The following is a 13,157-nucleotide window of genomic DNA, read 5'->3' on the forward strand; positions in this document are numbered from 1 at the left end:
GGCATGTTAGTCAGACTGAAGGCCCGGCGAGTGGTCCGGATATGTTGTAGGCCCTGCAAGGCGGTCCAGACGTGCCGAAGGCTCGGAGAGCGGTCCAGATAGGCTGAAGGCCTGCAAGGCGGTCCAGTCAGGCTGAAGGCTCATATTTCATGATGTTTGCTTATATGTTATTGATATGTTTTATGGCGTTAGTATATTGGGGGTAACTCACTAAGCCTTCGAGCTTACATTTATCGATTATTGTTTCAGGTACCTCTGATGATCGCAGGAAGGCGAAGGCGTGATTGTACAGCTTCTCATATTTCATGATTTTATGATTTGATTCTGGGATACTCTGACATTATACTATTTTGAAAACAAGTTTTGTAATAATCATGGGTTTTGAAATGTTTTAAAAAGTTTAAATTTGGCATGATTTTTATGAGTGTTACATAATTAATACTCATTATATCTTCAACATGTAATATGCATTAATTACTTTCTTAAAATAACTAAAATGATTGGTACACAATCAATCCTACATTCACATAATAGATAGTTAGAACACAATAATATATATATATATATATATATATATATATATATATATATATATATATATATATATATATATAGAGAGAGAGAGAGAGAGATAGGTTCAGGTGTTTAAAATAATTATTGTGTTATTGTATGCATAAATGTGGGTCAATCAAAATTTAAAAAATAAATAAATAATCAGACAAATAAATAAGGGTAATTTAGTAATTTGATAAATAATTTCTACAAATACACTCCTATAATTATGGTAATTACTTTGACCTACCTTTATCCCTTTTTAAAACAATCAACAATACTGTATTCTATCCCATTCGATCCTCCCTAACCCTAGCTCCAAAACAGAAGATCGCCTTTTTAAAAAGAATCGATGGGTAGCTTCAACAAGATTTTCGCATTCAACAAGAATCGATGGGTATAGGTTTCTTCCTTCGTCTGATCGAAGAGCAAGACACACGAACAAGAATTAGGGAGATTGGTGGGTCGATGGTGATTGATTAACCGCAAGGGTGAGGGGGTCCATCGACACCAGCGACCCTTTGTGGGGTTGCCCTTCATCGTCTTCTTCATAGATCGGGAGAGGGAAGAATCGAGCGATCAAGCATCGAACAGAGGTGGTCTTGGTGGTGGTAATCAATTGAACTAAGTGACCATCTCCAGTTTTTGGCCGAACCAAAGGAAGGAAGGCATGAGGCAGCGAGATTTCGCTCTTTCTCCTCCGAATCAGAGGTGCGAATATAGGAGGAGCGATTTCAATCGGCGACAAGGGAGGTCGTCTCCGTGGTTTGACGAAGTTGAAGGGACGAAGGAAAATGGTGGGGTGTCGCGATCAGCAGAAGTGAAGAAGTCAGGGTCCTCGGTGGGTTTGCTCGACGGAAGAAGAAGAGGGGTTATGAGGGGTGTTGCTCCGATCAGTAACAGGTTCTCTTCCCTTTTCTTTTTGTTTGACTGTTAGATAGAAATCATTGGGGTGTTTGGGTTTGTTTCATTTGATAGAAACCAATGGGTGTTTGGATTGGGTGTTTGACAGGGAAGGAAATGAAACACAAACGTGTTCTTGTTTGCAGGTGAAACAGGTAAGCAGGGGGCTGTTTCTGCAGCCCTTTCGTTCTTCATCTTTTTTTGTTTAATTTTTAATGGTAATGGAAGCAAGAAAGCAGTGGCTTTTGCTTGTGGAATCGGTAATGAGCAAGGATGACCAAGAGAGTGTTGTTGCTCTCTTGATTACTTGGAATTTACCCATCTCTAGTGGTGTTCTTTGGCAGGAAAACAAAGGAGAAGAATAGGGAAGGCTTTGGTTGCTTCATTTGACAGAAAAGAGAAGGAAGAACAATGGTGATGATCTCTTCTTTGATTGGGTATGTTTCTTTTGATTGGGTTTTACTACTTAAATAGATAAAAAAAATCAATTCTCTTGATGATCTTATTGTATAGTTGTGAATTTTGATAGATATGGAGTACATTGTGATCTAGGGGAAAGAAAACATAAACGTGTGGTACAATTGTTGAGATTGACATGAAGAATATAAAAGGAATCATGAATTCCATCTCTGTTGGCATGGAATCATAAATTCCAATTCTATTGGAATGGAATCATGAATTCCAATTTTGTTGGAATCTAAACTACAATTTGGTTTTGTTTTCACAGAAGTTGATGCTTGAAGAACGGACCGCAAAATTGAAAGTGATTCTAAGCAACATTATTCTTTTAGAATGTATTAGTGTCGTTGTTAGATTTTGATGTTTTCTTTCCTGTTTTGAAAGTTTTTTTAGTTTTATTCTTTAACAATAAATGTAATTCTTAACAATTGTTACCCGTATTCTATAAGAAATAATGTATTTTTTGTTTTTATTTTTCAATTAATTGTTCAAGAATTTGTTATTCTACAAGAAGTTTTTAAAGTCACGATCAAGAAATAGGTTCAAGAATATTTTTATTATTTATGGTTCAAGAATATTTTTATTTTTGAATATACTCAAAAACACATTCTATCAGAATGTCCGAATTAAAATAATTATAATTCGTAAAATCGGATTTTTAAAATTAATAGAATCTATGATCCCTTAAAATATGCAATTTTCCTTTATTAATTCTATATTAATTGACTAAAATACTCTTGTAATTAAATTAGGTGATATTTTTCAATTATATTTAATTCAATAATATATATTAATCAATTTCTTAAAATAAGTAAAATTGATTGGCCCACATTTATGCATACAATAACACAATAATTACTTTAAATAGAATAACATATATATATATATATATATATATATATATATATATATATATATATATATATATATGAGGATAGGGAATATACATTACAACCCCACCTAAGCTTAGGTACTAAACTTCTAAAATATGTCGTTTTAACATGCTAAATATACCCGATTTGGTTTCACTTGGTAAATATATCATCCTCCATAACATTTCTTTCTTTCATTATCGTTTTACCATCTCTGTTTTCTTTCCTCAGTTATCGTTTATTATTTCACCCAAGTGAACATTACTAAACCTTAAACTTAAACCCTAAACCCTAAATTTAAACCATAAACCCTAAACCTAAACCCTAAACCCTAAATCTAAACCCTAAACCTTAAATCTAAACCCTAAACCCTAAACCCTAAACCTAAACACTAAACCCTAAACCCTAAACCCTAACCCTAAACCTAAACCCTAAACCCTAAATCTAAACCCTAAACCCTAAACCCTAAACCCTATTGTGTCGATCTTGAATTTACATCTTGAAGTATTAATCGTGAATCCATTAACCGTAATCTTTATCTAGTAAAACAATGTATTTTCAAGAGGTTTAGTACCTAAGCTTAGGTGGGGCTGTAATGTATATTTTCTTTTCTCTCTCTCTCTCTCTCTCTCTCTCTATATATATATATATATATATATATATATATATATATATATATATATATATATATATATATATATATATATATATATATATATATATATATATATAGTGCGAGAAAGACATGTATGCAACATGTTTTTTCTGGTCTCTGGAGATGTCATTCGTTCCACAACGAAACAACCACAAGAATAATAAATAATTACAATTTCAGAAAGATAACAGCAACTAAGTATAAATCAACTTATTGTTTTTGATTTTAGACTTTGAACAGGCTCTTTCTTATTAAGTCGTGCGAGTGGGGTATAAATGCTAAACCAAGGCAGATTTAAATGAGGACACAAACTATTTATTATGACTATGTAATAATTTTTTTAGATTAAATTACAAGAATGGTCCATATGGTTATATGTTTTTCTTGTTTTTAAGTTTAGACACGAACTCTCTTTATAGTGTCTTTTTGTTAAGTTTTTCGTCCATATCCCCACCTATTAGTCTATTACCCCTTAACCCATCACCTACCACACCCACCCTCCCCACCTATTAGTCTGTTACCCATTAACTCATCACCTACCACACTCTCCCCACCCGTATGTATCTCTTCTTTCCACACTTCCAATTCTCTTGTCAGATGCAACCCTTCTTCGCTTGCAAAAAAACCCCACCTCGATAAGCAAATAGGACCCAAATCAAGAACAAATAAATCGAAAGTGGAGAATAAATTTGGATCAAACAAATCTAAAAATCAACAAGTGAAAGAAGAATCTTAATGGTTGTATTACAAACACCAAGATCCACTTTCACTTCTTCTGGATTTTTAGATTTGTTTGATCTTAAATCTCTGAAAAAAAAAATTATAAGCCGCCAACATTTTCACATCACAAAGGTGACTTATAAAAATCTAGAAAAAAAAATTATAGGCAGCCAACATTTTCGCAGCTAGTAATGTTAAAATGGTGGCTATTTGACTCATTTTTTTTATTTTTACCTAGTTTATGGTAAAAAGTTTGAAAAAATAGTTAGTCAATTTTTTATAATAATAATAATAATAATAATAATAATAATAATAATAAACGACTATAAAACAAAACAACTCATCAACATTAAATGAAGAGGGGTAAGAAATATACTGATTCACGAAAAAATCATCATTGCCAACACAACCAAACCATCAAGATTCTAGATCAAGAACGAATGTGGTGAAAAACCTCATTATTGGCCATCTCATCTATCAAGAATACATTATCCCCGATATACGAAAAAAATCATTAATGTAATGAGTTCCTTGGTATTTATAATATTTTTGTGACTAGTTATAATAAGTTCCCATTGTCCACAGTCTTAAGTCAATAGTCAATTGTCAAAAGAAAGAGTGTTTGTTATCTGATGCAAGTGGTGAAGACCAGACCAGAACCGACCTGAGTCAAATTGTCTGGTTTTTGAAAATATTAATCTGCAAGTGCAACAATCATAAACTGAAAAACTTGAAATTTAGTTCAAAAGTAAGCAACACTGTGACTAAGGGTTTGAGGATGATATGGTATTGTAAAAGAAGAGGAGAGGGAAAGGGAGATACAACATTGACAATGACAATGACATTGGAATCAGAAGAAAGGGGCAGCCGCCAGGAGATGAAATTCGGTTCCAACTACCCCGAGCTGTTGGTGAAGTCGGTCCCCTGCGGCCTTGGTAAGAGCCATGTGGGAGTCGTGTTTTTCCTTGGTGGACAGCAGCTGCCTGCGTCTCTCCTCCAGCTGTGTTATCTCGGTGTCGATTTCATCAATCTCTGCATCCAGTCTGTTTTGTTCCATGTGTGCCTCCTCCAAATTTTGTTTGGATAATAATTGTTGTTGGAGGTCCTCCTGCTTGTCCTTTATGAGAAGCAGCTGTGTCAAGCGGTCTCTGATGAGCTCCACCTGAAACCCATGAGGTTCCAGTTCCGCCAGCGTTTCCAAGCACTCCTCTATCGCGCTTCTCGGGTCCTCAAACCGCAGTGCACAAGTCCTGTCCACCACCGTCGAAAAGGTCACCATGCTCCCGATGGCCAGTCCTTCCCGCCCGCTCTCCTTCATGCCTTCTAATGGACGGAAATGTGGTTTCTGTGGAATCTTACGCAACGCGTCCATCGATTCTATTGTCTTCCACAGTGTAGGACTGCTTATCATAAACGGCAAACTATCACAAAAACCTAAACCTGAAGCAGCAGCAGCAGGGGACGTCACTATCATCATTTCCGACTCCATATCCCTTTCTCTTGGTTGCTCCACGCTTCCAGTTCCCTCTGATATGAACATCAATATATCACATATTAGTATTAGTATTAGACTATCATCATCAACCAAACAATCCTCCAATATGTATGTAGACAAAACAAGAAATTACGACCTGTCCCATGACCATCAACACTTGGAGACTGCACTAACCACCTCGAAAGAGGTTGATCGTCAGACACCGATTTCCCAAGAGAGGCAGCTTCAACATTTCTTGTTGGGGTTGGGGAATTTAAAATATCATCCTTCACCTTATCGGCTTTTTTTTCTCTACAATCTGCACCCCACCCAAAAATAAAATATATATATACACACACACAAATCAACACACATACAGACAAAATTATAAGCAATTTGCACACCTTCAGTTGGAGGAGACTCAGAGTTTATACTGATTGTCCGTCGCTTTCCTCGTTTCCCTTTCATCGATGAATACTTTTTCCCCTCCTGCGGCTGCAGTTGTGGCTGCGGTTGTGGCTGTGGTGGTACTTGAACATTTTCATTTGCCAGCTGCTGCTGCTTGTTGTTACTTGATGTGTTTTCCGGGTTTTGGACATCATTATTGTCTTCTGCAGGAAGCTTCTCCAATGGTTTGGTTACTGAACTTGCAGACCTCTGACCACTTTCCATCTCAGTCGGACCAACACCTTCTTTCTCAATCTCATCATTAACTGCCACTGCAACTATAAAATATTAATATGCCTTCATGTTCATCATCAACCAACTGTCAAGTGTCAACTGATACCTGCTGCAACTGGAGTCTCAAGACTTGTGGCTTGTAACTTAGGTGGTCTGCCCCTCTTCCTTTTTGGAGTTGGAGTTGGAGTTGGAGTCGGAGTCGGAGCAACAGTTTCAGCTTCCCCTTCCTTCCCCTCCTGATTCACATACATACATATATTAAAGATTAAACTACTATTTAACAAGTACCATACACATGACCTACAAAATGCTTTTCAAACCTCCAAACCATCAAATACTTACCGTTACACTAGATGATACACTTTTCTTCTGCACAAATGCCATTTAATTTATACATCACTTTCATTCAACATCCAAGTATAAAATAAGTCTCACCTTATCAACCACTGTCAATGGTGCCAACCCAACACATGGAGATGCTTCTTTTCTCTCACCTTCTGCAACATTCAACAGCTCAGGTTTCTTCTCTTCTGATACTGTCATCCCATTACCATTACATTCGGTTAAGTCTTTAGTAACATCTTTTTCCACATTTTCTTGGCTTCTTGTTTTCACTGGAACCGGATCATCTTTAGCTCCTGAAAAATCTTTGTTTACTCCTTCACCTCTTATACAAGATTCTAAAACAACAAACAAAAAGACAAAGGCAGCTAAGGTTCAACTAATCACACACCTTCTGCTATAAGCTCGGTTTCCAATCTCCCCTTCTTTCTTGAAGAATCCATCGTTGGAGTTTTCAGTTCAACACCTTTTCCTCGTTTACTACGCTGCAACAAGTCAAAAGTCAAGCTTGGTTTTCAACATTGGATGAAGGAAAATTATTGATTAGTTTGGCTGGTGGAACTTCACATCAGTTGCATAACCAAAAATGCTCATCAAGAGCTGCTAATCGTATATTGTAAGCTCGCAACCAATTATCTTATAAACCCATTCCTTGTATGCTCTCGACCTTTCGAATATTGAAATCTATATGACTAATTTACTATCTAGACTTTTTGGCCCAAAAAAGAATCTTTAAACGAATCACTTGGACTACCAAGTCACACCTCACAGACTAAAAAATCCAAAATTTTCAAGGTAATACGATGCTATCTATTTTTTCAAATTTTTTTCCGACTGAGCCGAAGAAAAACATCAGGCATATCATTCTGATTTGTATCATACCTCAATGATTGTCTAGATAAGAAATTCATTCAGATAGTCAACCACACTAAATGCATAGAAGATGATAAGATATTCAACTCACCACTTTCTTTCCATGAGAAAGATTCTCAGTTTTACTAAAGGCTTGGTCATTTATTATACTTACTTCAGTATCCAAGCCCTCAGATTGACCAACGGGCGAGCCATTTGTGTTTTTACTTGATAAACTTGGATAATCAGACCTAATTTCATTTTCCAGTCTTCTGGAAGGCAGTGAATTCTTATCATTGCTGTCAAGATCGGTATGCTTTGTTCTCTTTGCTATTGATGTTGCAACGATAGATTGTTTAGGGGTTGTTTGCTCAATCTGCTTGGAATGACTAGTTGTTCTCCCATCTGTCTCACCCTTCACAGAATTACATCCACCATGTATGTAGAACAACAATCTCAGTACTATTCACATAACTACAATTTACAAACAGTGTGTGCATAAGAAAACCTACAACTTAGAGGTCATGAAGCAGATCCAAGTTCAATGCACAGCTTTGTCAGTGCACCAATAAAAGATATTTATCATGTTCAACTATTAGAGCTATTATACACATATAGTCAATAAATAAGGAACAAACCATTAAACTAGCTAATTGCGTTCAGCACTTCAGCCCTAATTTCTTTTATTCCGATTTTCCCTAAAAAAAAACCTAATGTCGCTATTTGCCTTACTTTCTGTCACCAAACACTCAATAGCACCACTTTGGCGCATAGCCATGCTATTCGTGATAGCTTTCGCCATGGTCGCTACTGACAACTGTGAAAAAAAAAAAAAAAAAGGAATGAAATTACAATATCAGGACAAGCAAACAAGACATAACCAAGGATCTTATGAAGCCAGTTTCCAGCTGAAAACCATATACAGCTTCTGGCAATATATTATAGACAACCTAGAGCTGACATTAAAATCAGAAATCAATGTCGGACTCCAGCTAGACACAGGGAGGGCAGGTGAAAGGGAAACTGTCAAACCTGAGCACATGTACTTCCTATCTTGACTGTGACTGTATTGGTAGTGAAGTGGCTAGTTATTTCTGATAAAAAAAATAATAATAATAAGGAACAGAAAGTTGTCTTCTCTTCTATGATAACTGTTGCTACATATGCTGGGAAGAAGAAGGGGGAGCATATTCAAACAATATTGTTGCTATTAATATTGATGCTATTCGTATTGTTACTTTCTTAAATGACTAGGCTCGTGGTTCACCATCCAAAAGATGAGTATGCGTATGCAGAGGGGAAAAGCAAAAAAAAAGTTCTTTGAAGAATCAACCAAGAATAAAGCTTTTTTCAGCGGATGCATGTCAAATTATCAATTGACGAATGAGAGAATTGTGAGGAATGCAAGAAAGGCCCAACATGAAAAGGGCATGCCTTTCATTGATGAACCAAGAAGAATCTAAGACTATTCCATACATGCTCACAGGTAGAGCATTATTTTTGGTAGGAAGAATCTAAGACTTCGCAGCCTTTATCTACTTGATTGACCAATACAAATCTCACAATTTGATTGTTTGAACAGCATGCTCTTGTCCATGAGCATGCTCTTCTGCCAACAAATTCTTTCTTGTCTTTAGGTTGGTCCAAAGAACAAGTGCGAGCTAATAGCTTAGGTCAGCATGTAATTAACTAGTAATAGTTTCAAAACATGGCACTCAAGAAATTGAAGTGATCATGTGTCCTCATTGGTCGCTCACTCGCTCCTTATAGAAATATGGTTCGTTCAGTCAACTTCTTGACTTGCCTATGTTTAAGCTCCATGTAACTTTTCATGTTGAAATTACTATGTAGAAATTGAAGAATTTGAACTACCAGGAAGATGTCAAAGGTAGGAAGTTTCTTGCTAGTTTTTCTCCATCACCCATGAGTTGTGCAACTTGGTTCATTCAATTCTTAGATTGACAGATTGGAACCAAATGGAAGATTGAGTAATGAGATCGGATATGTGGTTCATCAACTAAAGTTATCGTACGTAGGTTTCAATCTTACCTCTCCACTCGTTTGTTGAAAATTTCAGAAACAAAAAATGCATGAAAACTTCATCATTTCATGAAGTTCAATTGTACAATATGCAAGTTAGGAAATATGGCGAACAACTAGAATATACAAGTTCCCTTTCCATATACAACCCAAGATGGAATAGAGGCAAGTAGCTTACTAGCTTCAGGTGCCATTGAATCACACTCATTCATAATATTGTTGCATGTGGTGAAGCTAGCATTCCTTTTATTGCATCTTTTACCCATGTATTCGGAAGGAATTGTTCTCAAGATTTATTTTAGGCAAAAAAAACAAAACAAAAAATTCTTTATGAAGGCTTTGATAGAAGAAGATGAATGAAAAGACAACATACGACAAGATTTTTTTTCGATTAAGGAAAAAAAAAAGCATTTTAAACAATAGTCTATGGAGGCCAATCATAGATTGACTTATAGCAAATGGATTTGGTAATGGTGGCTTTATCAGTTGTTAAGTAATTGTGTCGTTTTTTATTTTCTGCAACAATTCTAAATGTGGGTTTCTCATTTTGGTGTTTCCAGTTGTAGAAAAATGCAAGTTGGTTGCTATTGGGTAAGTTTGGCCCTTCTTTTAGCTCATTCCATGTTTTCTTTTAGCTGACATAGCTTCGTGTTGGCTTGTTTACTCTAAAATTCTTCATTTGATTACAAGCTGAGCCATGCTCAAATTGTTGGCTCATTAACGACCTCACTGATGACTCATTCAATCAGGAAAGCTTGTGCTCTTTTCCTAGATTAGACATCCAAAGCTCTACACGGTTTATATATAACTTAAGTATATATTATATCCATAATCGTTATAGAGGTGTAGAGTGTAGACAACAAAAATATTCACATAGTCCATAATCAACCACCAAACAGAGTGGGACAGGTGCAATTGAAAAGAAAGCAGAGCAGTTAACCATGTAAATGATGATATGAATACCTGAGAAGTGGTGAACCATTTGCCGCCCTTCCAATCCATATGCGGCCTTACTCTTGAGCAATCAAATTCTCTCTCCTTTTTTGTGTGTTTAAAGAACACGTTGTACCTATTACCAGCAAGTTCTTTGGTAACTACTCCACTCCACCAGCCAAAATCAGAGTAAGCATCCACCTTTTCCAGCAAAACAAAATTCTTATCCCTCAGATGAGGTGGTGAGGGTCGGATGTGTAAGTAATCTACAGTAACTTTATGAACAGTTGCCTCATCACCAATTCCTGGCTGCTGATACTCAACCAGAAAAGAATTGTTGCCCGAGTTTTCTACAACAGTTGCAGGGAACCAAACATCACGCAAATTTTCTCCCTCAAAACACACTTCCACTTTTTTGCCTACAGTGAACATCAACCCTGCTGTTCTCTTTCGAGAGTTTTTCAAGGGGAAAACAAAATCAGAGTCATTGATCAAAAAATTCACATCACCAAAACAATGAATAAAACTCAAAAGTTAAAAGATCCTTGTACCAAGAGCATGCAGTAATAAAATGAGATGGAAAAATCCGGGAGCTTGCAAAATTTTGACAAGGACAACTGATAAGACAATAAATCCTAGGCTAAATGGGAATACTAGAAGCAGCTCAGCATGCTTTAAGCTTTGAAACGCTCAGACAAGCCGATATGGTGACCATAGGTCGAAGAGTTTTTATTTATAAAAATAAAAAATAGCACCATATATTTGCGCTTTCGTTCATCGTAGCAAGGTACATTTTGGTGAAGAAAACAAAACCCCAAAAAATAGAAACGAAATTAAAGAGAAAACAAAACCCTAGCATAGCTAGAGAACGTATATATATCATGTAGTACTCTGGAGACTATTTGTAGTATGAATTAGGAACGGTAACTAGAAACGGTAAAGCGGGAAACCTGTATCTCGGGTTGGACCCATCTGCCACCGTCCCATCTTCTATGGACCCGTAAATCAGAGGAATTAAACTGAATTTGGTCGGGAGGGTTTTGGAAGGCGACAACGAAGTTGGAGCTGTCTACGACTGCTGTGATGACGCCGGTCCACCAGCCGTCACGGTAAAAGGCGTCGACGAGATCGTTGAGTTGGAAATGGGGAGCAGCAGCGTTAGAATCGGGATGAGGTGAAGGTCTGACGTAAGAAACGTTGGCGTACTCTCTCAAGCGTCTGGAAGAACCGTCCTCGGATACAAGATTATGGTATTCGACATAGACCAAGTTGTTATTGGTAGGATGATTCAGGGACTTGGTCTTTTTAGTGGTGGAAATGGAAGGAGGAGGGTGAATAACGGTGGCAACGAACCAAGCACCGTTAAAACCGTCTTCGTCGGAGCTAACTTCAACCTGAGAGCCTTTAGTTAGGAAGTAGTGAGGGTGACGCTGATCCATGGGTGATGTTTAGGGCATTTCTTCATCCCAAATTCAATTTTCAAAAACCCTAGCATCTTTTTATTTATTTATTTATTTATTTATATTTCTTTGTTTTGGAATCTGAAAGGAGAGGAACCTCTTACCAAAATCAAACCTTTTTCAGTTTTGAAATCATGGTTTATGTCTCAAAATAGGTTTTATTATTATATATAAATGATAAATGGTATCAATATGTAGAAATGATGGACAATAATGTTTTCTTTTTCAAAAAAAGATTATTACAAAGTGGACAGATCGTTAACCCTATTGTAATAATGATTGTACTCATGTGATTTGTTGCTAAATAATGGTCTCAAATCTAGTTAATTTCTTATAACTGTTTACGTAAGGGTGTCTGAATTTGACTAAGGTATTGTTTGTTTTTTCGAAACAAAAATGTCTGAAGTCTGCGGTTAGTTAATTTATTGTAACTCTTTACTTAAGGGTGTTTGAATTTGACTAATTATCTAAGGTGTTGTTTGTTTTTTCGAAACGAAAATGTCTGAAATCTGCGGTTAGCCAATTTCTAGTAACTTTTTACTTAAGGGTGTTTGAATTTGACTAATTATCTAAGGTGTTCTTTGTTTTTTCAAAACGAAAATGTTTGAAGTCTGCGGTTAGCCAATTTCTTGTAACTTTTTACTTAAGGGTGTTTGAATTTGACTAATTATCTAAGGGGGATTAATGCAGAAAAGTCCTATTATTTTGGGAAATTTTTAATAAAGTCCAAAAAGTTTTTTTTAACAGAAAATTCCCGATTATTTAACATTTTGCCCAAATTAACGAAAAAATCATTTTTTATATTTGAACAGCAAATGACAGATTATGTAATTTTCTCAAAATAATGGGACTTTTTATTCGAAAAGAAATTTAGGACTTTTTTGAAACTTTTCTCAAAAGTTTGGGACTTTTCTGTAAATTTCTATTATCTAAGGTGTTGTTTGTTTTTTCGAAACGAAAATAATTAAACATAATATTTGCTAAATAATAATTAAAAATTTGTTAATTTAGCAAAAAAAAAATATGTTCACTTTTGTTAAAATTTCGAAGACGATGGTTATTGTTCTGGTTAGTTTCAATAAATATAGTAATTTTACTGATTAACTTTATAATTTATTAATATGCGGTTATAGACAACATAACACAAAAAAAAATATATGAAATTTACCAAATGGTTTTGAAATTATTTGAAACTATGTAAAATATACTCAAAT

At 35.7% G+C, this 13,157-nt stretch overlaps 1 protein-coding gene across 6 annotated transcripts; it reads right to left on the minus strand.

The window, feature by feature from the left end:
• Nucleotides 1–4,878: 4,878 nt before the first annotated feature.
• On the minus strand, nucleotides 4,879–11,986 carry LOC145128882 (DUF724 domain-containing protein 6-like). 6 transcript variants are annotated; one of them, XM_079063658.1, is made up of 10 exons: nucleotides 11,434–11,986; nucleotides 10,514–10,930; nucleotides 7,623–7,925; nucleotides 7,050–7,143; nucleotides 6,752–6,954; nucleotides 6,659–6,685; nucleotides 6,423–6,552; nucleotides 6,040–6,360; nucleotides 5,793–5,954; nucleotides 4,879–5,688 (listed from the first exon to the last, which is right to left on the minus strand). In XM_079063658.1, the coding sequence occupies exons 1-10, from the start codon at nucleotides 11,920–11,922 to the stop codon at nucleotides 5,012–5,014; spliced, it is 2,823 nt and encodes a 940-aa protein (XP_078919784.1). In that variant the 5' UTR covers nucleotides 11,923–11,986; the 3' UTR covers nucleotides 4,879–5,011. The 6 variants fall into 6 exon arrangements, with proteins under 6 accessions (XP_078919784.1, XP_078919788.1, XP_078919785.1 ...); XM_079063662.1 differs by having other exon boundaries at nucleotides 7,686–7,925; nucleotides 11,434–11,985; XM_079063659.1 differs by having other exon boundaries at nucleotides 6,040–6,354; nucleotides 11,434–11,985.
• Nucleotides 11,987–13,157: the final 1,171 nt, after the last annotated feature.

This window comes from Lactuca virosa, chromosome 8 (genome assembly GCF_052849685.1).
Source record: "Lactuca virosa cultivar CGN04683 chromosome 8, Lactuca_virosa_CGN04683_v6, whole genome shotgun sequence".
Classification (NCBI taxonomy): Eukaryota; Viridiplantae; Streptophyta; class Magnoliopsida; order Asterales; family Asteraceae; genus Lactuca; species Lactuca virosa.